At 38.7% G+C, this 25,500-nt stretch overlaps 1 protein-coding gene across 2 annotated transcripts in view; it reads left to right on the forward strand.

Annotated features, from left to right (window-relative positions):
- Positions 1-25,500, forward strand: part of NELL2 (neural EGFL like 2) — a 238,004-nt gene that overhangs the window by 15,592 nt on the left and 196,912 nt on the right. For both annotated transcript variants that reach the window (XM_073327999.1, XM_073328000.2), the window contains exon 3: positions 13,713-13,863. In XM_073327999.1, the coding sequence (XP_073184100.1) occupies positions 13,713-13,863 (151 nt within the window). The remainder of the gene's footprint in view (positions 1-13,712; positions 13,864-25,500) is intronic.

Raw genomic sequence — 25,500 nt, forward strand, 5'->3', positions numbered from 1 at the left:
GTATTCACTGGGACTCGTAAAAAAAATTTAAAATAAAACATTTTCCTAGAAAAATGGGTATTCATTGAAATCTGATTTGGGCACAATTTTCCATTAGAAAAAAATTAAAACTAAATAGTTTTGTGTTGGGTCAATATTAATCTCTTGTGTGGTGTCTCATGGGACCTGTAGTTTTGCTTCCCTCATGTCCCCATTCTTCCTATGGCCTGTGCTCCCTAGCTGGACTACATCTCCCATCGCACATGGAAATCTCTCCTTCTGCATTCATAATCAAAATTTTTTAAGAACTTCTTACACACAAAAAGATTTTATATTTCAACTTTTTATCCCTGTTTGGCATTAAAACAAATGTTGAAATGGCAGAATTTCCCTTGGGAGGGCGAAATTCTGGTTTTTGATCACCTCCAAGTCAATAGCTACTGACCCGCCTTAATTTTTAGTAATTATAAGCCATGTCATGTGTTTGGGACCCGGAAATAAAGATCAGTCTCTATTAACACTTTATTCATCAATTTAGACGAAAGAGAAAAACTTTAGCCCTAGCATCTAACAAGCTTGTGGAACAGTCAATTAACCTTGAAATAGTTACAAAAGAACTATACACCAGGAAATCAGCACACAACAGATCCTATTACAATAACCGCCATTGCAAATGTGAGGGATTAGCTTGCAAACAGAAAGTAGCTGTCAACCTATCAAAATAACAGCTATACCATCCTCTCTAGTGTCATACATCATAACTATATATGAAGGTCAGTACTATAGGAAGAACAGAAGACATCTGCAGAAAACCAGAGAACACAGACTTTCTTTAGGATATTCAGAATGCTACTGACAGAAGTAACACGTGCCCACATGGTCGCTGACAATGAAGAGCAGCAAACAAGAGCAGCAAACAAGCTTCAGGTGTTAAATCCACCTCGGCAGCCAAATAGGCCTCAACAGAAGAAATGGTTAGGTGAACAAGAAGTGACTGTGTGATCAGAAACCATTAGTCTCTGAATTTTATTGACGCTTGTACAATAACTCGTCATAATCCTCTCATCTCTTTGGAGACCTTGAATTTAGATTTTCCTGTTTGTTCAGTGTAATAATTGGCTTTATTAGTTTAGTTTGATTCTTTCTTTCTTATACCAACGCCTGCCATGTGATGGATATAGCCTTTTGTAACCGTGATCTGTGTTATGGAACTCAGGCTAGGAAATAAGATAAATTTTTTAACAACTGTCCTGTGTGTTGTGCCCTTTTATGGTACTAGTTGTGCTGGAAGACAGTGGGATATTTTCCTTGCTGTTTTCAGTTTGTGTGTCAGCCTTAGCAGCATTGCTCAGTGTGATATTTTTGTTCGCTGCTAGGTCAGCTTGGTACATTGTGTGCATGTGGCAATATACAGTAGAGCATACCAAAGTGCATATGCTGCTAGCAGCAGCAGCACAAACCAAGACAAGCTTGATTTTTCTCCACAGGTTTAAGGTTTTCCAAAACAGTTTTCTAGACGATTTCAAGAGTTAAAAATTATCTATACTAGTCACAAGCTCCAAATGGAATTGGAGGATGATTATAACAAACAGAAATCCTGCTCTTCACTAATACTTCTAAGTCCTTGTTCCAGAATAATGGCTGGACTTTTGGGTTGGCATCAGCCCCAGACAACCCACGAACAAGCTTACTGGCCAGATATTGCAGGAAATATGGCAGATGTTCTGTATTATCTAATGAGGAAAGCAAACAAAAGAAAGCATCTTCCAAATTTGCACTAGCTATCAATAAGACTGTCAGAACATAGACTGTGGGGCCATGGAAAACTGGTAATTAAAATAAAAATCATAGTGCAATATATGTGGGTGAGTTAGGTGGCCTAGTGATGAGCACACTTAGTGCCACATCCCAGTGACTGGGTCCTGCAATTCAGGCCCTCCTTTAAATGGAGGTACAATGAGGTCAGCAGGTGGCTTGGGTCCCTCCTGTAGTAGGGGCAGTGGTAGAGGAGCCCAGGCCTGCCCTCTCCACTGGGCTCTAACAGCACCTGGCAAGGTGCCTGTCGAGTTGCCCTCACTGGGTCACTTTCTACTGCCTAATTTTCTCTAGCAGCTTCCATTCCAAAACAAGATAAAAAGAAGGTTAAAAAGGTGCCAATGTATGTTGAGTGAGTCTTTATTTCCTTTGACTCTTTGATAGGATTTAGTAGTTGCAATAAAAGTGTGGAAGGTTAATGTCTGTAATGTCCATTAAGCATAGTCAGCCTTTAGAGCCCTGGAAGCCGAGGCCACCTACTTCTATTTTGGAGACTTAGAAATATAAAGGACAATCATAGTTTTGACCTTTTTCTAAAAGTGTGTTTCTCACTGTTTACTTGCAAACAGCCTTGAAAGTATGTATATGTGTGTCTGTATGTATATATAATATGAAAATATCCTGATGTAAACCAGTCACTAGGGCTGGATGTTCCATTCTGATATATGTAACTTACAAATGTAGGTTTTTTTGTTACATAACTGCACTCAAAAACAAAACAATGTAAAACTGTAGAGCCGGCAAGTCCACTCAGTCCTACTTGTTCAGCCAATCACTAAGAAAATAAATTTGTTTACATTTACAGTGTCACCTGAAAATGAGAACAGGCATTTACATGGCAGTTTTGTAGCCAGCATTGCAAGGTATTTACATGCCATATATGCTAAACATTTGTATGCCCCTTCATGCTTTGGCCACCATTCCAGAGGACCTGTTCTCACATTCAGGTGACATTGTAAACGAGAAGTGGGCAGCATTATCTCCTGCAAATATAAACAAACTTGTTTGTCTGAGCGATTGGCTGAACAAGAAGTAGGACTGAGTAGACTTGTAGGCTCTAAAGTTTTACCTTGTTTTATTTTTGAGTGGAGTTATTTTTTGTACAAATGTACAAATTCTACATTTGTAAGTTCAACTTTCATGATAAAGAGATTTCCCTACAGTACTTATATTAGGGGAACTGAAAAATACTATTTCTTTTGTTTTTTACAGTGTAAATATTTGTAATAAAAATAAATATAAAGTGAGCACTGTACAGTTTGTATTCTGTGTGGTAATTGAAATCAATATATTTGAAAATGTAGAAAACATCCAAAAATATTTAAATAAAAGCTATTCTATTATTATTTAACAGTGCAATGAATCACAAATAATTTTTTTAATTGCTTGACAGCCCTAATATATAGGTTGTTGGGACGCATGAAACCTATGGTCATGAATCCTTTGTTTTTCTGAGAGAATGAAAGCCAATTTGCAGTTGTGTGGGATAGGCTGTCTCATATGCTGTCAAGGGCTCTAAGCTGTAGCCCCACCAGTATAAACTCTTCTCACATCAAAGTGACATTTGGCCAAAGGGAGGATGGGGGTATTTTAGTAATCACAGTGTGGTCTGGTACTGGATTACACCTGAAATGGGTAACAGAGGACTCTTTAATACTAATCCTGACACTTAAATGTACTCTTTTTGTGGCCTGAGCCAAGACAATTAACCTTTCAGCCTGTGTTTCCCCTGTCTCTAAAATGGGGATGATAATATGTAGCGACCAGACAGAGGCAGTTGTGAAGTGCAGTGTATATGCTGAAGTTCACTAGAAGGCACACAGCATTCCCCTGACCTGCTGTTTACTTGAGGAATTATCCCTGGCAATGGCTGTTTAAATGCTGGCAACTGCTCAAAATCAGTTGGCCTTCACTTCTGCAGCAGGTGGCTAGGGGTAGAGAAACAGACTCACCTTCCTACATGTATATAAAAAGAGTTAGTTTAATACAGATATGCTCCAAAGAGTCATTTAAATGACCCTATCCAAAATTGTAAGGCTACCCCTGAAGTATGATCATGGTTGAGAGCACTCAGTATATTTCAAGGTGTAGGTGCTGAAAAATTGTTTTGCAGGCTCACAAAAAATGCTAAGGATGGTTATTTTAAGTACACACTCACGGATCGGGTTTGAGAAAAGGCACTACACAAACTCTCAGCTTGGCATGACTTTCCTCAGGCTTCTAGAAAAATCTAGTTCACGGTGGGCATATTTAGAGGCTGAACACTGCATAGTCATTCTCACCCTCATATTTTATCACCTGTTTTGCAGCACGCTCCAGCATAGATGTGAAATGCTATTATTGATTAACATTGAATGCCTAACGTACCAACAGCTCTGATTTGCCCAGGACAGTCTCAGGTTTGCAAACCCTGTCCTGATGAACTGTAACTGCTTGTTGTCCCAAGGTTGCGTGGTTGTTCCCAGTCAACTATCATATTGTACTATATTGTCTAGTGTTTTTTATTCTTTTGTTTTATTGGGTCACATGACAATTTGTCTCTTAAACTATTGTGATAGACCCAGGCCAGTTGGGTACAGCAGAGTAGTAGAAGGCAGATATACTGGATAAGCAGTTTTCTGTTCCCTGATGACCAGAGCAGGGGCTGCGCTAGAGCAATGAGGAACCTGCAAGAACGAATTAAGACAGGCAAACTAATTAAGACACCTGGAGCCAATTAAGAACATACTAGAATCAATTATGGAAGGCTGCTGTGAGATCTCTGAGGCGAGCAAATCTGCCTATGAGCGCAGGATCCACTTTGTCACACTATGTATAAAATTAATAGAAAGGAAAACTAATAAATCAAGCTAAAATTGTCAGTCCCCAGGCAACAGAATACAAAGCATTATATACAGAGTGCTTTGAAAGAAATCATGAATACTTATGCAAATACAAACTACTCAGGTTAGGCATGCAAGTTAAGCCCTTAATGCGGGGTTTTTTGAATCCACCTACATTGCAGCCTGAAAGCGATGTCCATTCTCTCAATGCTCCCAGATTGGTTTTGTGCACACAGTAGCTTCTGTTGAGATGCCGACTGTAGAAAAGATTAGTGTATCCATTGTGACCCATTTTAGGGGTGCAATTGTCAGGTTTTACACATGCAGCATAAATGGATATTTTTTTCCAAATGTAGACCATCAACTTTTACCTACAAGTATCAGAGTAAAGTGAAGTTGTTTTAAATTAGAGGATATCCCTTTGTGGCCTACACATCAAGAACGTGATTGACATTCAGACTAGAGAAAGCTGCAAAACAAGGATGATTGGAACTTCACCAGTTGCTGCAGAACAAACTGAAATTTTCCCCTTGCTTTTATGTGATGTGATGTGATTTGGTTTCATGTCACTTTGTTCGTTTAGTTTTGCTTTCTTTTTAATTTTTTTTTGTTATTGATGCCTAAATTTTCACTTGTGTCTCTGGTTAAAAATGGAGGCAATCAAAATCAGTGGACGCTTTTGAAGAAGAATGAAATCCTTGTCCCATTGAAGTAAATGGGAGTTTTGCTATTGACTTTAATGAGGTCAGAAGGTCATTCTATATGAATTAGGCTCATAGACTTTAAGGTGAGATGGGACCATCATGATCATCTAATCTGACCTGCACATTGCAGGCTACAGAACCTCCCCTATTCAGTCCTGAAATAGACCCCTAACCTCTGGCTGAGATACTGACAATCTGAAATCATGATTTAAAGACTTCAATTTACAGAGAATCCACCATTTACACTAGTTTAAACCTGCAAGTGACCCATGCCCCAATATGCAGAGGAAGGTGAAAACCCCCCAGGTTCTCTGCCAGTCTGACCCAGGGGAAAATTCCTTTCCCCATCTCAAATATGGCAATCAATTAGACCCTGAGCATCTCTGCAAAAACCACCAGCCAGATATCTGGGAAAGAATTCTCTGTAGTAACTCCAAGCCCTCCCCATCTAGTGTCCCATCAACAGCCATTGGAGAAATTTGCTGCTAGCAGTTGCAGGTCAGCTATATGCCATTGTAGGCAGTCTCATCATACCATGCCCTCCATAAACGTATCCAGATCAGTCTCGAAGCCAGTTAGGTTTTTTTGCCCCCTCTATTCCCCTTCCAGAACTTCACTCCTCTGATGGTTAGAAACATTCACCTAATTTCAAGCCTAAACTTGCTGAGGGCTAGTTTATATCCATTTGTCCTTGTGCCCACGTGGGCACTTAACTACAGTATTCCTCTCTCTTCCTGGTATTTATCCCTCTGATGTATTTATAGAGAGCAAACCTATCTCCCCTCAGCCTTCATTTGGTGAGGCTTAACAAGCCAAGCTCCCTGAGTCTCCTCTCATACGGTAGGTTTTCCATTCCCCAAGTCATCCTGGCACCTGTTCTAGTTTGAATCATCTTTCTTAAACATGGGAAACTAGCATTGCACACAGTATTACAGATAAGGTCTCACCAGAGCCTTGTATTCCCTGTCTCTACTGGAAATACCTTGCCTGATGGGACTGCATTAGCTTTTTTTCACAGTCGCATCACATTAGTGGTTCATAGTGATCCTTTGATCAACCAGGTCTTTCTCCTCTGTCACTTTCAACTGATACATCCCCAGTTTATAGCAAAAATTCTCTTTGTTAGTCCCTAAGTGCATGACCTTGAACTTTGCACTATTAAATCTCATTCCATTTCTATTACTCCAGTTTCAAGGTCCTCCAGATCTTCTTGTATGATATTCTTGTCCTCCTCCGTATTGGCAATATCTCCCAACTTTGTCATCCGCAAATTTTATCACGCTCCCACTTTTTGTGCCTAAGGTCAGTAATAAAAATGTGAAATAAGATTGGTCCCAAGACTGATCCCTGAGGAATCCCAGTAGTAGCCTCCCTCCAGATTGACAATTCACCTTTCAGTATGACCTGTTGTAGTCTCCCCTTAACCAGTTCCTTATTCACCTTTCAATTCCATATTAATCCCCATCTGCTCCAGTTTAACTAATAATGTCCTGTGGAAATGTGGAACCGTATCGAATACCTTACTGAAATCCAGGTAGATTAGATCTACTGCATTTCCTTTTTCTTAAAAAAATCAGTAATCTTCTCAAAGAAGGAGATCAGGTTGGTCTGACGTGATCTACCTTTTGTAAAACCATGTTGTATTTTAACTCAATTACCGTTCACCCCTATATCTTTAACTATTTTCTCTTTCAAAAATTGTTCCAGGATTAGTATATTAGTATACAATAATGTATATTAGTACATTAGTATATTACAGATGGAATAAAACTGGAACCAGTTCTCCAAATCCCTTACTTGTAGATGAAATAGGTTTTTGAGCTGAACTTCCCCTGGCTTTGGTTTTGAAAAATTGAATTAGGCTCAAGTGTTTTTGAAAAATTACACCGTCTCTAGTTTTTGCCTTTCTATATGACACATTTTTACATGCCAGACATTTGGGAACATATTAGTAGAGGTTGGGAGAGGATGGCGGGGGAAGGAAAAATTGTAAAAGACAGGTAGCTCATGCTGCATTACAAGTTAGTATCTCATGTACCAATTCAAATAAAAATTCAAGTTTTTAAAAAATAAAGCATTCCCAGTGCAGAATCAAATAAGCATCCTAATATTGCAGTCTTTTATTGTAATAAAATTGGTTCATTTTATTCCATTTTTGGGTTTCATTACAATCATTGATACAGGAATGAGATTCATGAATTTGAATGCACAGTATTACACTTGAGAGTGTGTGCTGTTGTTTCAACTTCGTAAAGATTCTGCATGTTGATTGGCTTGCCATTCTATCTCATTTACCAAAAGAACCTGACCCTGCAAATCAGCTAGTTAGGTTAAAGAACAGCGTAAAGTAAATGTAGTGCGGTTACCTGTGTCCTTTGCAGACAGAAGGATTAAAAATCCGCGGTCAAAGCGTTCTTAGTCAAACACTGTAATCGGAAGAGGAAATGACACAATGTGAATATATGCTTATGTTACTGATTCCACCAAGGACTGGAAAATGGTACAAAATCAAACTAGCCTTATTACATTCTCCATACTGTTATACCTTGCAGCCCTCCTTCTTCCCTTACAAGCCACTAGAATTTAATTCAGATAGTTCAGCAAATTTTCACTTATGTGCAGAATTGATTTATAGCTATTAAAAGCTGATTGTATGCACATTACACTGAAAACACAGAGCTTGATTCATTAGCAAGTGTTCCTTAAAGGACTTTTTGCAAGAATTCTCTTTCAGCAGTTAGGTGCATATTGTAAGTTTAGCTCCAAATGGGGAAAAAAAGCAACAACCCAAACAATTGAAGACATACCATCTGTTAGGTGCAGCTACCTATTTATTTTAATAACTATCTATTTTTATTTTAGCCAAGAAAGCATCTACAGTAGGTTATTAGTCCTTAAACATTTTGTATGCAGTTTCTTGGCATTACTGAGGGTTGGTCAGCTGGGCTTCAATACTTCAGTTATAGAGCAGAAAATAACATCTCTACATCTCATGGGCCTGATCCTAACAGACCCTGAGCACCCCATGTGAAGAATAGAGTCCTCCACTTTAATATTTGTCTTCAGTGGGAGCTAAGGCTGCTCAGCACCTTGCAGGATTGGGCCATAATAGGAATATGGTACTTGGTCCCAACTTTATATTGCAAGTGGTTTGGGGAAAAAAGGCATTAAACTACCCATACAGTTAATGAATTGGCATCCTTATTGACCAGGATTAATATTGCATATTTAAAAAAAATCTCTGCTAACGGCACCATTTTTCGGTACTTTTGACAACTGGACTATCTCAAATCTAGTAATACATCTTTCTCCATGGGCATTATTTTACTATAGGACATTTTCATTCTGTAGCCGCTAAATGGAACAATCTGAGACATGTAGCAGACTATGAAATTGAATCCTTTGGTGTGTTTCTTTTTTTTCTCATTGTACTATAGAGTTTATTCTTGTAGAAATTGAAAACCGAGTGTTGTTAACACATATGGATTTATGAATTGTTATGAGGGGTCCAAATCTCTCTCAAATGCAATTGTAGTATTATAATAAAGTTAAACCTTTTATTCAGGTATCTCTGTCAGAAGTAATTTTCTCATACAAACTGATAGCTCTTACAGTTTACATACTTTGGGGCCCTAGACTCCAGTGATTTATACCTCTGCTTTAAGTAGATTTTTGTGAACTACACTAAAAATATGTGCAGCATAAATCTCCTATGTAAATTACATGAAATCACAAATTATTAATCTGGATTACACGAGAGAGTTCATTTTTCTATGGTTTTCAATGGACAGTGGTTTTCAAACTTTTTCATTTGCAGATCCCAAAAAATTTTTGAATGGAGATACAGACCCTTTTGGAGATCTTAGACACAGTCTGCGGACAGCCAGCGGTTTGTGGACTATGGGTTGAAAACCACTGCTTGAAGATATTTGGGGATTGTTAACATGTCTGAAAAGGTGCATATAATAAGGGGTTTTCATTAATTCATAAAAATTTACCTACCATGTTGAATAAATATTGGTACACAGTTAATTTTGACACCTGACAAAGTAATCTATCAAGTACTGACTTTCAGATTTTAAGGATAATCTAAATAAAAGATTTGCCTTATTTTATTAGAGCACTGTTCCAGTTGGGTCCAATATCCTAACTCCCTTAGGAGCACTATGAAAACTCTACTGGCTAATTTTGCCATATTGTCCATGGAATGGCAGTCCTCTTTGACCCCTGCACTGCTAAGCCTACACTGTGTTTTGTGAGACTTGATTACTTATATATTAGTTTCAAAAGAACAGATAGTTTCTCCAGTATAATCAGCACAAACAGACCTGCCCAGAGTAATGGTGCTTGGTGACCAGGAGATTGGCAGTTTCATATTCTGGGAGTTAAATTTAATTTTTGTCTCTTTAACATGTTGGGATTCAGAGCGTCCTAATATGGTCAAAAATATGTAATAGCACAAAGGTCCAAAGGAGAATCCCTTTGCCTATATTTGAGATTCAAGTAGAAAGCTGTGATGAAAGCCTATAGAGGCTGGGCGTAACTCTTGTTCAGGAATGTGCCAGAATCATGTTTTGCAAATGAAAGGAGGCCAGAAACTGATTCACACTAGAGTCCCTTTGCCTTACTCAGGCAGCACACAGAAGAGTCGTACTGCTGCCTTAAATAGGCAACTGAGGATTCCCCCACTGGTCGGCATAGAGCTGGCAATATGTGCTCCGTGCCTTACCCTCCCAACATAGGTTGCGCGTCCCAGGTAGAAGGGCATGTGGTCAGAGCATGGGAGCAGGCAGTTACACTCAGTGCCCATGGTTTGTTTATTTACAAAAGGCCTGATCATCTGGAGCAATGGGTGTGTGAAGCTTCTTGTAACCCCAATGGGAGTTGTGGACACACGTGTGGAGGCAATCAATTGTGTGTATAAATGTGCGCGTATAGCATTGGGAGTTTTGGTCTCAAAATACTTTTTCCCCATCCATAATATATTCTCTCCTAATGTGCACATTATATTGATTTCACCAATATTTTTCTTCCTTTTATTAAAAGTTTTTTTTAAAATGTCAACTGTATAGACTATTTGCCCCTCTCTGCATGTGTAGAATGCCCATTTGTGTAGAATGCCCATTTACACTAATAGGTTTTCCTAGTTATTGTGCATTCAAACATCCCAAAGCAACAATAGACCCCTATGCAACCCCTGTCTAAAACAGAGCAATACGGGAAAGCCTGGAACACTGTCAGTCAACCAGAGTTAATATTGGACAGCACAAGCATCCTACTAGGATTTGCATGTTGTTCTATACCTTATTATTGTAATTATACACAAAAATATCAATTCAGATTTAGAATGACTGATCATACTTCCATTGAAGTCAGTAGCAAAATTTCCAGTGAGCAAAACCAGGCCCATAAACTTTGCAGGAAGTCTATAGAATTGCTAGAGGCAAGAGACAAGCAACATTACTTCAGTTGGTTTAATACATTAAATTTAGATACCTAAGAAAATTTCCATCCACTCCAGGTTAATAGAACAATTATTCTCTGGTCTGAACACACTCAGGGCTTGCTTCTGCCACCCACATTGAGTTGCAGCTTACTCCATTACTTTGAGACTTCTTGTAAGCTTTTCAGGGCAGAGATTCTTGTTTATTATTTGTATTGCCTAGGAACTCCAATCATGGATCAGGATCCCATTGTGCTCGGCATTATAGAAATACAGAACAAAATGTGTCTGTATGACGTGTGGCACTAAATAGGCCCCGATCCTAATTGGAATATATTTGTAGTATTAATGCTAAAATAATGGACCCCTAAGCATAAAAACTGCTGGCCTGACTGTCAGAGCTTCTGAGAACTGACAGCTGTCGTTAACTGCAGATAGGGTGGTGTGTGCCTTCCCCTTCTGAAAACTCTCACTGCTTGTATTTTTGTGCATCTTGATAGATGATTCTGTTGGTTTAACCTTAGGCTGGAGTTTTGCTTTTAGTTCTTCGGTCTTATCCTGCATTTCCTGTGTATCCTCCACTCCCAGTGGATTCAGTAGGAATTTTAAGTGCATTAAGAATTCGTGATTGTGGATGGAGAAGATATCCCATGTGTGTCTTTCCTTTTCCCCTCTCTATCTGTTGGAAATAAATTGTTTATATTGCTAGAAACTGTTAATGCAGTTAAGCCATCTTGTAGATGCAACCCTATGTCACTCCATTTTGCTAGTGTCCCAAGGCTAAAAATGAACATTTTGATGTAATTTCATTTGAGTTGCTTCATAATTTATTAATAGTTTCATTAAAATACCATGGATGTCTGCTACATACAGGGTGTTATATAAGCCACAATAGAAAAGACAAGAAATCATAAAAAAGGCATTTTAAAGGAAACTTTTTGCCTCTTGGGTACACCATGTTAAAGAAAAATGGACCAAATTTTAGCCTGGTATGAAAACCTGGATAAGTTTGGCTCAGATTTCTGTGGGTTATAAATTTCTGCATCTCCTCTATTCACATTTACAAAATATTTATTTTCAAAACAATAAACGTGTTTGTTTAGGGATGCAGAGTACAACTTTTATAGGTACCTCTTAAAGCTTAAAAACATGTTTCCAGAATAATGAGGTAAGCTTTTTGTAAGATTCCAGTATTGCCAACTGAGAAGTCAGCATTTACATTCCAGTTGGTTGTCTACTGCTGATGTCATTGCATTAGTGCTGCCTGGTCAAATTGCAAAGACAGGAAGCTTATGAATTGATTTAGATTTTACATGGTTGATTGCACGCTCTGATGAATTCGTTCTTTATATAAAATACATATCTTAAATATTTTCCTAGTAAAATGTATTATGAAAAACCTGCGAATTGTTGCTTCATTTTGATCATGTGACATCTTGTTCTCTAAATTTGGCTCTGTAGGACTCAAAGTTGGGCTCTTTGTACTCTGCTAACATTATGTGCAAATTAGAATGAAGATCTACCCCACACTGTACTGTTGTTGTTTGTGTTTGGATTTTTAACAATTTCATTTTTACAGTTAGTTTCTGGCAAGCATACACTCACATACATGTGTGTGTATATCAGCAAAATGCCCAACACTCATTTTGGCGATCTTTACAAATTTTATATTGAGAGGTTTCGAAAGTTGTGTTTTAATCCATTGATTGATAGCAAACCTTTTAAATTGAAAAAAAAAAACCCAAAAACCCGAGGAGTACTTGTGGCACCTTAGAGACTAACAAATGTATTTGGGCATAAGCTTTCATAGGCTAAAACCCACTTCATCGGATGCATGCAGTGGAAAATACAGTAGGAAGATATATACACACACACACACAGAGAACATGAAAAAATGGGTGTTGCCATGTCAACGGTAACAAGACCAATCAATTAAGGTGGGCTATTATCAGCAGGAGAAAATAAACGTTTGTAGTGATGATCAGGATGGCCCATTTCTAGCAGTTGACAAGACGGTGTGAGTAACAGTAGGTGAAAAATTAGCATGGGGAAATAGTTTTTACTTTGTGTAATGACCCATCCACTCCCAGTCTTAAGTAAAAACTATTTCCCCATGCTAATTTTTAACCTACTGTTACTCACACCTTCTTGCCAACTGTTTGAAATGGGCCATCCTGATCATCACTACAAAATATTTTTTCCTCCTGCTGATAATAGCCCACCTTAATTGATTAGTCCTGTTACAGTTGGCATGGCAACACCCATTTTTTCATGTTCTCTGTGTGTGTGTGTGTATATATCTTCCTACTTTATTTTCCACTGCATACATCCGATGAAGTGGGTTTTAGCCCACAAAAGCTTATAGCCAAATATATTTGTTAGTCTCTAAGGTGCCACAAGTACTCATCTTTTTTTGCTGATACAGGCTAACACGGCTGCCACTCTGAAACCTTTTAAATTGAGTAAACCTTCTGTAAAGAGCCGCTCTTTTTAAACAAAATTAATTGTCCTTTGATACCATGCAAGCTCATTTTTATAGAAGCCATAAGACCAAGGTTCAGGTCTCACAAGACAGCTTAGGCTCATATCCAGTGTTGACATTTTATGTGGTAAAGTTCAGGAGAGCTGCATTGTTAGGGGTGCCATACTTTGGATGAGATATTAAAGGTACCATCTGTCCATCTATGGAGAGGTAAAAGAGCCTAAGGTACTTACTTAAAAAGAACAGAGGATAGCACTTGTGTCCTAGAAAATATATCCTCTTTCATTAAAACAGGCTCTGATGTCCAGAGCTGTGTGTAAGCTATTATTGACCGTAATATTATGGCTGTTCTTGCCTATTTGTCACTGTACTACTAATATGTAACTAGTTATTTTGTAAGGTCTTTGGATTTAGAGTGCTCTTTAAAACCAGAGTCTATTCTTAATGATTTTCTGTTTCTTTTTTAGATACTTCAAGAAATGTAAAAGCATCCCCAGAGACAGCTGAAATCTTTTTTCAGAAGTTAAGAAATAAATATGAATTCACAGTTTTGGTGACTCTAAAACAAGCCCATTTAAATTCAGGTGTTATTCTTTCTGTTCATCATTTAGATCATAGGTAAGTACTGCCACCTGTATTTCCTGTATTATTCATATACTACTAAATACAAATGCATGCCTTAATTAAATCAGAAAAATAAGCTCAAGAAAATGACGTAAGGTTTGTTGTGCAGAAGATCACTTTGAAGCAGCTATAGTGTAAGGAAACACGCACTATGCAAATTCATAGATATTCACAAATCTAAATCTGCCAACAGAATGTGGAACAACTGTCACTCTTTAAATGTCTCCTGCTGCTAAGGGCATAAAAAGCCATTTTGCTGTTGTTGGTCATAACATTATATGCCAGATACCCAGATGGTGTAAATAAGCATTGCTCCATTGTAGTCAATAGAGCTATACCAATTTACACCAGCTCTGGATCTGCCCTATAACTGTAATAGTTAACTAGCTGGCTCGTAAGTTTCTAAAGATAGTAAAAATTTCCTCTGGGTTATGGACATACACCTATAAAAACTGGCACAGTAGTTTGTAAAGAACACGTTTTAGGTTTGAAAGACATGAAGCATTTGAGATTTAATTCTTTCTGACAGTATAATCATTGTTTGAGATACAGAAGGGATATTCTCTGTTTTCTGTACCAGCTATAGCTACTGAAGCTAGCCAACCTCTGGTTCTATGAAAGGGTAAGAAGGAATTTTAAAAACCTGTAATTTTTTTCTGAATAAATTAGTCATCACCCCGGCAACAGACCTTCTCTCCCTCCAGTGTGTGAACCATTACTTTTTTTTCTGATATATTACTGTAACGCTTCCCTACTTGATAGTTGTGCTATTAAATGAAACAGTCATGTGTATATATATGATTGTAAAGAGGCTGATTATAAAGGAAACACTTTCATAATAGGATTACTGTTACTGGAAAACCGGTATATTACTAAATACAAGGGATCAGATTTCAATATCATAGGAGCAATTCTGCTTCCCTTTCTTTTCCAGACAGTCCCAAAACTTGGAACTAATTTGAGGTTTACATTTTTTTTTTATTAACTACCCATCTCCCCCATTGTAGCAGGACCAGCTGTCGCCTGAGTGCTTCCTCATGGTCTGGGGTCGCTCTGTGGTGCTCTGCCTTAATTTTCCCTCTCAGGTAACCCAAGGACTGTATGCTAGGCTCTTTTGCTTCAATAATATGCCTCCTGTTCTCTTCCCCACCCTTCAGTTTTAGTACTTCCTCGTGTATCATGTCCATCATTTGTTTGCAAAATTTCTCTGGATAGCAATCATGTCTTATGTTTGTTTCGGGAGGTGCCTAGCACACCTTTGGATAATTAAATAATAATGATAATGAAAAGGATGTGTGTGTTCATCTAGGCCAATGAAGGATAATAATGTTATAAACAACAGTCAGCACAGATTTGTCAAGAACAAATTTTGTCAAACAAACCTGATAGCTTTCTTTGACAGGGTAACAAGCCTTGTAGATGGGGGAAGTGGTAGATGTGTTATATCTTGACTTTAGTAAGGCTTTGGATACTGTCTCACTTGAAATACAACCTAGATTGAGCTACTATAAGGTTGTGTATAACTGGTTGGAAAACGGTTCCCAGAGAATAGTTATTGGTGATTCACAGTCAAGCTGAAAGGGCATATCAAGTGGGGACCCAAAGGGATCAGTTCTGGTCTGGTTCTGTTCAATATCTTCATCAATGATTTAGATAATGGCATAGAGAGAACACTTACAAAGTTTGCGGATGATACCAAGCTGGGAGGGGTTCCAAGTGCTTTGGAGGATAGGATTAAAATTCAAAATGTGCTGGACAAACTGGAGAAATGGTCTTAAATAAGTAGTATGAAATTCAATAAGGACAAATGCAAAGTACACCACTTAGGAAGGAACAATGAGGTGCACATATGCAAAATGGGAAATGACTGCCTAGGAAGCAATACTGCAGAAAGGGATCTGGGGGTCATAGTGGATTACAAGCTAAAGATAAGTCAACAGTGTAACACTGTTGCAAAAATAAACAAACGTTCTGGGATGTATTAGCAAGAGTGTTGTAAGCAAGACACGAGAAGTAATTCTTCCATTCTACTCCACACTGATTAGGCTTAAACTGGAGTACTGTGTCCAGTTCTGTGTGCCACATTTCAGGAAGGATGTGGACAAATTGGAAAAAGTCCAGAGAACAGCAACAAAAATGATCAAATGTTTAGAATACATGACCTATGAGGGAAGATTGAAAAAATTGGGTTTGTTTAGTCTGGAGAAGAGAAGACTGAGAGGGGACATAACCGTTTTTATGTACATAAGAGGTTGTTACAAGAAGGAAGGAGAAAAATTGTCCTCCTTAACGTTTGAGGATAGGGCAAGAAGCAATGAGCTTAAATTGCAGCAAGGGGGTTTCAGCTGGACATTAGGAAAAACTTCTAACTGTCAGGGTGGTTAAGCACTGGACTAAATTTCTCAAGGAGATTGTGGAATCTCCATCATTGGAGATTGTTTTTAGAACAGGTTAGACAAACACCAGTCAGGGATGTCTAGATAATACTTAGTCCTGCCCTGAGTGCAGGGGACTGGACTGGATGACCTCTTGATGTCCCTTCCAGTCCTATGATCCTACGATTGTTCCATACATTATATCTTCAATTGCTTTGTCCAGTCTAGTTTTAAATATTTCACCGCTTCCCTTGGGAGAATATTCTACAACCTAATAGATCTTTCTGTCAGGAAGCTATAACAATGGATTCTTAAATGATGGGACCTAATTCAGTGGCCACTAAAGTCAATGGGAGTCTTTCCTTTGACTGCAATGGGCATAGGATTGGGCTCAGCACAAGCATACACAAGTAGAATTTGTGAACATAAAATTGGATGTTTGCTAAAGCTTATAATATATATTGTTCACAATATTAGGAAGTAAAAATATTATAAATGCATCTTAGTGATATTTGACTTGTGTTTAATTATACTGAAGTGAGGAATGACTTAATTTAGTACAGTATTGATGAAATTGAGATTAAGGCTAGCACCTTTAAATCTCATTAAGTATCTTTTATGGTTTTGATATTTTTTATGAATGACAATAAAGGTAATTGAATGTATGAGTTAAAAGGAAACATTTATTCTTGATAAATGTAGACTACTGCTTCTTCACTATCAGATTTTAATTTCTCTTTGCAGCCCCCTCCTCCTTGTACAGAGACTTGTCTTTAACAGGCCATAAATTCTTAAACAACTTTTAGCGAACTCTCTCTGTCATACAAATGTTCACAGTCGGAAGGAGAAGTAACCATGTAAGACATGATTCTCCACTCCACTTCATCAGCTTTACATTGCAGATTATGATTATGATTATTAATTATTAGTTATATTATCATAGTGCCTAGGAGTCCCAGTCGTGGACCAGGACTCTATTGTGCTGGGTGCTGTAAAAAGATGGTTATTGAAGTCAAAAGAATTAAACTGGCATCAAACCGGGGCAGAGGAGAATCAGTCCCAGACCGTCTTCATTTTTTACAAAATTCTGTACCATCACTCACCTCTTTGCAGAGATCAGAGTGGAACACCTACAGGCTGGCAAGGGAGAATGGAGTTGGAGACGGCCAAGGGAAATAAATAATCCGTTAATCAACAGGAGTGGCTTTGTCCATTTTTTAAAAATTTATACAAAAATTCTGTTTGTTAATAAACTTTTTCCTTTCATTGAGATGGCAAATGAAAAGAGAATTTGAAGAAATAGAGAGAGGCATGTTTTCTGTATTAATAATTTAGGAAATATGTTTAGATATCTTTTCTAAACATAAACCACACTAACACGCACAGGTCCAGAGCCTCCACTGGGGTAAATCAGTGCTGCCACAGTGACATGCTGATTTACACTGACTGTGGATCTGCCCCAATTGTTTATTACCATTTGATTTTGATTTATTTTTTCTTTAGACATTTTAGATGGTTTTCTTGATTTATTCCATCCTATCCAGTCCAGTGTTGTTTTTCAACTTTTTCTTTTCTCTTTTGCCAGTACTATTTTGTAGGACACCACTTCTTAGGACTTCTAGAGTGGGTCCAGTCCTACAAGGTTCTGCATACTTCCTGAGAGATGCTGACTGCCCTCATCTACTATTGAACACTATGGAAACTAAGGGCACTCAGCACCAGACAGGATCATTCCCACTGTGATCTCACTCTTGCACCTCCATCTTGCATTTGGATTCATGTGGCTGAATCCTTAAGCCTGTACAATCCCATTGACATCAGTGGGGCTTCATATAAACACAAGCCTCTACCTGTGTGGATCTGAATGCAAGATCAGAGCTACTTGATGTAGCTGTCCTTTGTGGCTGTCGCCATGTAAGGTTCTAATCACAGCTTTCAGAGGGATGTATTAGGCATATGGTCATCTTCTGTTGTTTTGTCAGCTAAAGGGAATGACACGCTTTCATTTTTCTTTTAGCTGGCAATTAAAGTTCTCAGTATTTACATTTCTTCCTTCCTTCCCCTTCTATGGTGACTATGTTTTGTCTGATATTTACTACTTTCAAATTGGTTTAAACTGATTTAAAAGCTGAAGTATCTAAAAATATCTGTTAGCTGTTACTTTCTAATCTCCCTGCTTGCACCCATGATTAGTCTTTTTTTCCCACTGACCTGAAATTACTGGAGAGTTCAGAAAATGGCAAGCTTCGATGCAGTTCAGAGGTGTACTTTAGGAAAAAAGCTATTTTAGTGTCAGTAAATCAGAATTTCAGAACTATAATCATAGAGCTGAGTGGCAGGCAGCTAAATACCTGTCTTTGGGAACATTCATGTACTGTTATAGGTATCTGAGACATTTAAGTTACAAATGCTGCCTTTAACTGAGGAAATCATCTGGACTGTACATGCACTGCTGAAAACTGATTTTATTTTACAATAAGACTAAATATTTTGAATGATGTTACCAGAGTTGTCATCTTCTTTCACATAGCAGCTTGGAAAGCAATATTAAGGTTGATGTCCAAGCTTGTAATTCACTCTATGGTTTCTGGTGACGTGGAATGAATCAAGGCTGTCCCTCCAGAGAAGGATCTTAGAGGGCCAGCGGTTCACTAGATATTCCATGATTTGGATGTCTTCTCCACATTCTCATATTGGACTACTCTTCATTTTCCACTTGTGTAGTAGGTAATTGCAACACCCGTATTAAGTTCTGATGACATTCGCTGTGATCCAGATGTTAAGTGGCATGGTGAAGCTGGGTGGTTGGTCTGTGGGATCCATAATCAGGTCTTGATTCTTGACCCTGTTGTTTCCCCACAGCCTCCACTACTTGTCTTTTAGTGATAGTCCAAAGGTGTTAAGAGCTTTGGTTAGTAACCAAAAGGAGTTCTAAATTAAAGTGGCATCTTGGGGGGAGGGGTTGGAGATTGTCATAGATGGGCAAGTCTGGGCTTATTATCACACAGTTGTATTCTTGTATTATTGCTGGTTATCTTTGGAGGGGATGGAGTTAAGATATGCCTGTGAGAGTTCCCATAGGAGCATTCAATCGCATGTTAAAAAGTTTCATATGTACTCTACCAACCCTTGCCAGTACAAAGTATTCAGCTGTTGAGAATATGAGTGCCAAGGTGGCTGCCAACAATGGGCGAGCAGCTGATCCTGACTAGTTTGTGTCTGATTATTTTGTTCCTAGCCTTTATCTTTGCAGCGGTCTTTGTCAGATATTGGTGGTATGTGGGGCTGTGAGCCAGAACCGCACAAAAATCTTTCAGAAAATCCTCATGCTTGAGTTTTATGTCACAGAAGGTGACATTGAGGTATTTCTTTGCATGGTGGGTGCTCAGGTGGAATGTGAAGACCAGCTATTTTTTGAGGATTTAGTCAGTTTCCATAACCAGTAGTACTCCACTACTTTTGTCATATCTGTGAGAATGCATCCCAGTTGGGTGAAAGTGCTTGCTTGGATGGTGAGCATAAGATCATCTGCATATCCAAATTTCCATGACTGGGCCAATGGCATGTCACTAATATAAATATTAGAGTGCCAAGATAGATCCCTGTGGGAGCCAGTTGCTCTGTAAGCGAGCTCTGCTGGTTTGTTCCATTAGATGTACACATCATGTAAAGGTTGCCATCTTCCTCCCCTGAACCAAGTGATCCCTTAAATCTGAGTCCAAGAGAAAACAGGCACTGTTAAACATTGATTGCTGAGCTCTTGCTGACTGCCTCTTCACCTGACTTTTGAATTAATCTTTCAGCTTCTTCCTGAATGAATCAGCAATTTGATCATTTTAATCAGTGTCAGGATTCTATTATGTGTTAGGTCCCAATGCTCCATCATAGGTTTTCATTTAATTGGCCACAATGAGAAGGCGTAATAAGCCTTTCCTCACTTTATGGCTATATGGACAAATGCTACAAATGTATTCATTTATCTCATTTTTGCATATTGAAGGCCTTAATGATAGAATCATTTGATTTTAGTTTAATCATTCTTTTCTTCATTTAATGTTTTTAATGCCATGAGATGAAGCACTGAAATCAATGGAATAGTGAAGCCAGGCATTCCTGAAGCTTCAGTGTATCTCTCTGCCAATGTATTTCGTTCCTGCCTTAAACAACTTTTTGTTTTCACAGTTGTTGGCCTCTCCAGACCATATACTGCCACATGTACTGAATTGTGCCATGATATGATTGGAGAATTGCTAACATAGTTCCTATTTTTAAGAAAGGGAAAAAAAAAAGTGATCTGGGTAACTACAGGCCTGTTAGTTTGACATCTGTAGTATGCAAGGTCTTGGAAAAATTTTGAAGGAGAAAGTAGTTAAGGACATTGAAGTCAATGGTAAATGGGACAAAATACAACATGGTTTTACAAAAGGTAGATCGTGCCAAACCAACCTGATCTTCTTCTTTCAGAAAGTAACAGATTTTTTAGACAAATTAAATGCAGTGGATCTAATTTACTTAGATTTCAGTAAGGCGTTTGATACCATGCCGCATGGGGAATTATTAGTTAAATTGGAAAAGATGGGGATCAATATGAAAATTGAAAGGTGGATAAGGAATTGGTTAACAGGGAGACTACAGCGGGTCCTTCTGAAAGGTGAACTGTCAGGCTGGAGGGAGGTTACCAGTGGAGTTCCTCAGGGATCAGTTTTGGGACCAATCTTATTTAATCTTTTTATTACTGACCTCAGCACAAAAAGTGGGAGTGTGCTAATAAAGTTTGCGGATGACACAAAGCTGGGAGGTATTGCCAATTTAGAGAAGGACCGAGATATCATACTGGAGGATCTGGATGACCTTGTAAACTGGAGTAATAGTAATAGGATGAAATTTAATAATGAGAAGTGTAAGGTTATGCATTTAGGGATTAATAACAAGAATTTTAGTTATAAGCTGGGGACGCATCAATCAGAAGTAACGGAGGAGGAGAAGGACCTTGGAGTATTGGTTGATCAGAGGATGACTATGAGCCACCAATGTGATATGGCCGTGAAAAAAGCTAATGCGGTCTTGGGATGCATCAGGCGAGGTATACCCAGTAGAGATCAGGAGGTTTTAGTACCGTTATACAAGGCACTGGTGAGACCTCAGCTGGAATACTGTGTGCAGTTCTGGTCTCCCATGTTTAAGAAGGATGAATTCAAACTGGAACAGGTACAGAGAAGGGCTACTAGGATGATCCGAGGAATGGAAAATCTGTCTTATGAAAGGCGATACAAGGAGCTTGGCTTGTTTAGCCTAACTAAAAGAAGGTTGAGGGGAGATATGATTGCTCTCTATAAATATATCAGAGGGATAAATACCAGAGAGGGAGAGGAATTATTTAAGCTCAGTACCAATGTGGACACAAGAACAAATGGATATAAACTGGTCATTGGGAAGTTTAGACTTGAAATTAGATGAAGGTTTCTAACCATCAGAGGAGTGAAGTTTTGGAATAGCCTTCCAAGGGAAGCAGTGGGGGCAAAAGACCTATCTGGCTTTAAGATTAAACTCGATAAGTTTATGGAGGAGATGGAATGATGGGTTAACATGATTTTGGTAATTAATTGATCTTTAAATTTTCATGGTAAATAGGTCCAACGGCCTGTGATGGGATGTTAGATGGGGTGGGATCTGAGTTACCCAATAAAGAATTTTCTGTAGTATCTGGATGGTGAATCTTGCCCATATGCTCAGGGTTTAGCTGATTGCCATATTTGGGGTCGGGAAGGAATTTTCCTCCAAGGCAGATTGGAAGAGGCCCTGGAGGCTTTTCACCTTCCTCTGTAGCATGGGTCATGGGTCACTTGCTGGAGGATTCTCTGGTCCTTGAAGTCTTTAAGCCACAATTTGAGGACTTCAATAGCTCAGACATAGGTGAGAGGTTTTTCGCAGGAGTGGGTGGGTGAGATTCTGTGGCCTGCATTGTGCAGGAGGTCAGACTAGATGTTAATAATGGTCCCTTCTGACCTTAGTATCTATGAATCTATGATATGTAGTGTTTTTAGGCCTGTTTCAGTGTCCACCAGGGAATTGTCTGAAACCATGAAAGTGATTTCACCTGTGGATTAATCCATATTTGGACACAGGTTGCCAGAAGTGAACCCAGAGCATTAAGCCAGAGACTCCAGCCAGTAGGGGCAGAAGCAGCCAAAGAAGGGATTGCTGCAGTTTTGACTGGACTTTCTCTGTCCTGCACTGGGATTGGCTGTTTGCTCCAACCATCCCTCTTCCCCTTCCTCACACTTTCTTCACCTTGGCTTCACTCCACACCTGCTCCTCTGATCCTCCCCTCCCCTGCCTTGTTCCGCTCTTCCCATTCTCTACATTTTCTTTCCATTTAACTTATCCTATCCGAAGTAAATGCACTCCCCAAAAACCATGGAACTCACACGACATTTGCTACTGTTGTGTAGTTCGTGCTGCTTGTGTGTTGTATCTCTTCCACCACCCTGTGTCTGTCTTGTCTAATTAGATTGTAAACTCTTTGGGGCAGGGCCTGTCTGTTATGCGGTGTTTTGTATGGTGTGTAGCACAATAGGCTTGATCTTTAGGCACTACCATAATAAATATGATTAATAATAAAATAATTAAGTCACTGTATCATTTAGCCCTCTGTAACATGGTTCAAGAACTAAAGGTTCCTTGTTTTTCCAGTGTGATACTGCCTATATTTCTAAATCAGTGTGTAGTGTCTTTTCTTCTGCCTTCTGCCATCACAGAGACATTGGCTTCCATTGAAAGAGAAAAGCTCTCAAGATTCAACATTTGCACCATTGTGTTTTTCTTTGTTTTTATTCTTTCACTCTAAAAGATTCCAGGGTAGGCACTGAATAAGCAATAACTTATTCCTTTAAATATTAAAACCATTTGTTAGTTACCCTATGCCAACAAGGACCAGTCCATTTCTGTTCTCCAAACCAATGTATGTTGCTAGCCTTTGGCATATTGGTATTCTTTGCTAAAATACATGAATGTTGTATTGTACCATAATTATTTTGGCAGTAGATCTCAATTGCTGTCCATGTACTGTAAGTGTGAAGCCTTCAAACTGTTGTGTTCAAAAGCTATCTGTTGCTTTTGCATTGGTTTCACCTAGAAATTTAGAATCCGATTGGGGCCAACCACATTTTCTTTTTGATTGGGTTTGTATAGCTCTTTAAAAGCATAATTTCTTTGCTTTTTTCATTCATACTGATTCTTATTTTTTGTAGTGCTGAAGAAGATCCTGTGAGCAAAAAAATTTCTACTATGGACACTGTCAGTTTGGATGAGTTCCTTCTACCCATTAATGAATGAACATCTTGTTTTTCTTGGTTTCGGAGATTGTCTATGCTTAAATCTTTTAATCATGTTTGCATCCATAGTTGGGTGAAAATGTTTTTTAAGTCAGTTGAAAGATTCTTGGTTTATATTCTGTTTGTCAAGTTAGGAGTGACCTTATCCTTTAACTGTTGGTTGTAAAGGATGTTATTAAATTGACTGATGACCTGTCACTATTGCCTATTTTCCTTTGCAGTCTAACCTTCAGTTAGTTTATACTTCTTGAAAATGGAAAAAATGAATTTTGACAACAGGATGTAAATTATTCTAGGTGGTGAATGCAACCACATTATAAACAGCTTCCTAGCAACTTCAGTTTAATTGACTGGGACAGACCATCTGTTGATGTAAATTGGGATAGTTCCATCTAAGCCAATGGAGATATGTTGATTTACATCAGCTGAGAATCTGTCCCACAGTGTTTATATGAGGCCAGATCCTTTAGTCCTTAGTCATTCCTTAAAATCAAGCAAAACTATCTTGACTTTAATGGGACAGTTTACCTGAATAAGAGTTGAAAGATTTATCCCATGTTGTCTGGAACTCTGAGAAATTTTATACATGAGGTAGGACGGTTGAACTGAGTGTTTTGGCAGCTTTCACTTTTCCTTTACTGACAGTTAGAAAATACTGCTGTAAACATACAAAATTTGTGTGTCACAGCAAGGGGAAGGAGAATGTCAGAGGGCAATTTGTATACAGTGATGTAGCCATATTGGTCTAAGGATATTAGAGAGAAAAGGTGGGTGAGTTAATATCCTTTATTGGACCAACTTCTGTAGGTGAGAGAGATAAGCTTTAGAGCTATACAGAGCTCTTCTTCAGGACTAAGAAAGGTACTCAGAGTGTCAGAGCTAAATACAAGATTGAATAGATAGTTTAGTATAAATAGTCAGCACATATTTTAAAGGACCATTCAAAGTGTAGGGGCCCATCACCACCCCATAGGACAAGAAGGGGAGTTAGTAGTTTACAGGTGTTATAATAAATCATAAATCCAGTGTCTTTATTAAGACCATGATTTTTAGTGTCCAGCAAAGTTATGAATTTAAGCTCCTAGGCTCATCTTTTGAAAGTGTTGTGGAGATTTCCTTTGAGGATGAGAATTGATAGGACAGATATAGAGTGATTGCTTTGTGAAAAGTTTTCACTCACCAGCAATATGTGATTTTGTCTTTTATCATTTTCCTGTGTGAGTTCATGGGAGAGTGTAGTGATTGGTCTCACACACACAGTTGTTGTTGTTGTTGTTGGGGAATTTAGTGCACTGGATGAGGTCATGTGGAGTCATGTGTAGGACCCATTGATCTTGAAAGGTGTGTTTTGGAGGGTGTTGATCATTGTAGGAGTGGAGATATGTCTGCAGGGTTTGCATCTTCTGTTCTGGCAGGGTCTGGTGCTGCTCTGAGTTGGTGTGTCCTGGTCTATAGAGAGCTTGCTTCTGATGATGATCTTGAAGAGGTTGGGGGGTTGTTTGAAGGCCAGAAGAGGGGATTTGGGAAAGATTTATTTCAGGATGGGGTGCCCATCAAATATGGGTTGTACTTGTTTGATGATACCCCATATGGGTTCCAGTGTGGGGTGGTAGATGACAACTAAGGGTGTGCAGCTGGAGAGAGTTTTACTTCTCTATTGAAGCAGCTTCTCATTGGTGGTCCGTTCTATGATACAATCAACTTCTCTGGTGGAGTGTCCTTGTTTGGTAAGGCAGTTTTGTATGTGGTAAGGTGTACATATCCCAAACTTTCTCTTTGGAGCATATTCTGTGATCTGATTACCTGGCTGTAGATAACCGATTTCTTGGTGTGTTTTGGGGGTGATTACTGGTTCTATGAAGGTAGGTGTGGTGATCTGTGGGTTTCTTGTGTACATAGTTGTCTGTAGGGTTCAATTGCTG

This window comes from Lepidochelys kempii, chromosome 1 (genome assembly GCF_965140285.1).
Source record: "Lepidochelys kempii isolate rLepKem1 chromosome 1, rLepKem1.hap1, whole genome shotgun sequence".
NCBI classification, from domain to species: domain Eukaryota; kingdom Metazoa; phylum Chordata; order Testudines; family Cheloniidae; genus Lepidochelys; species Lepidochelys kempii.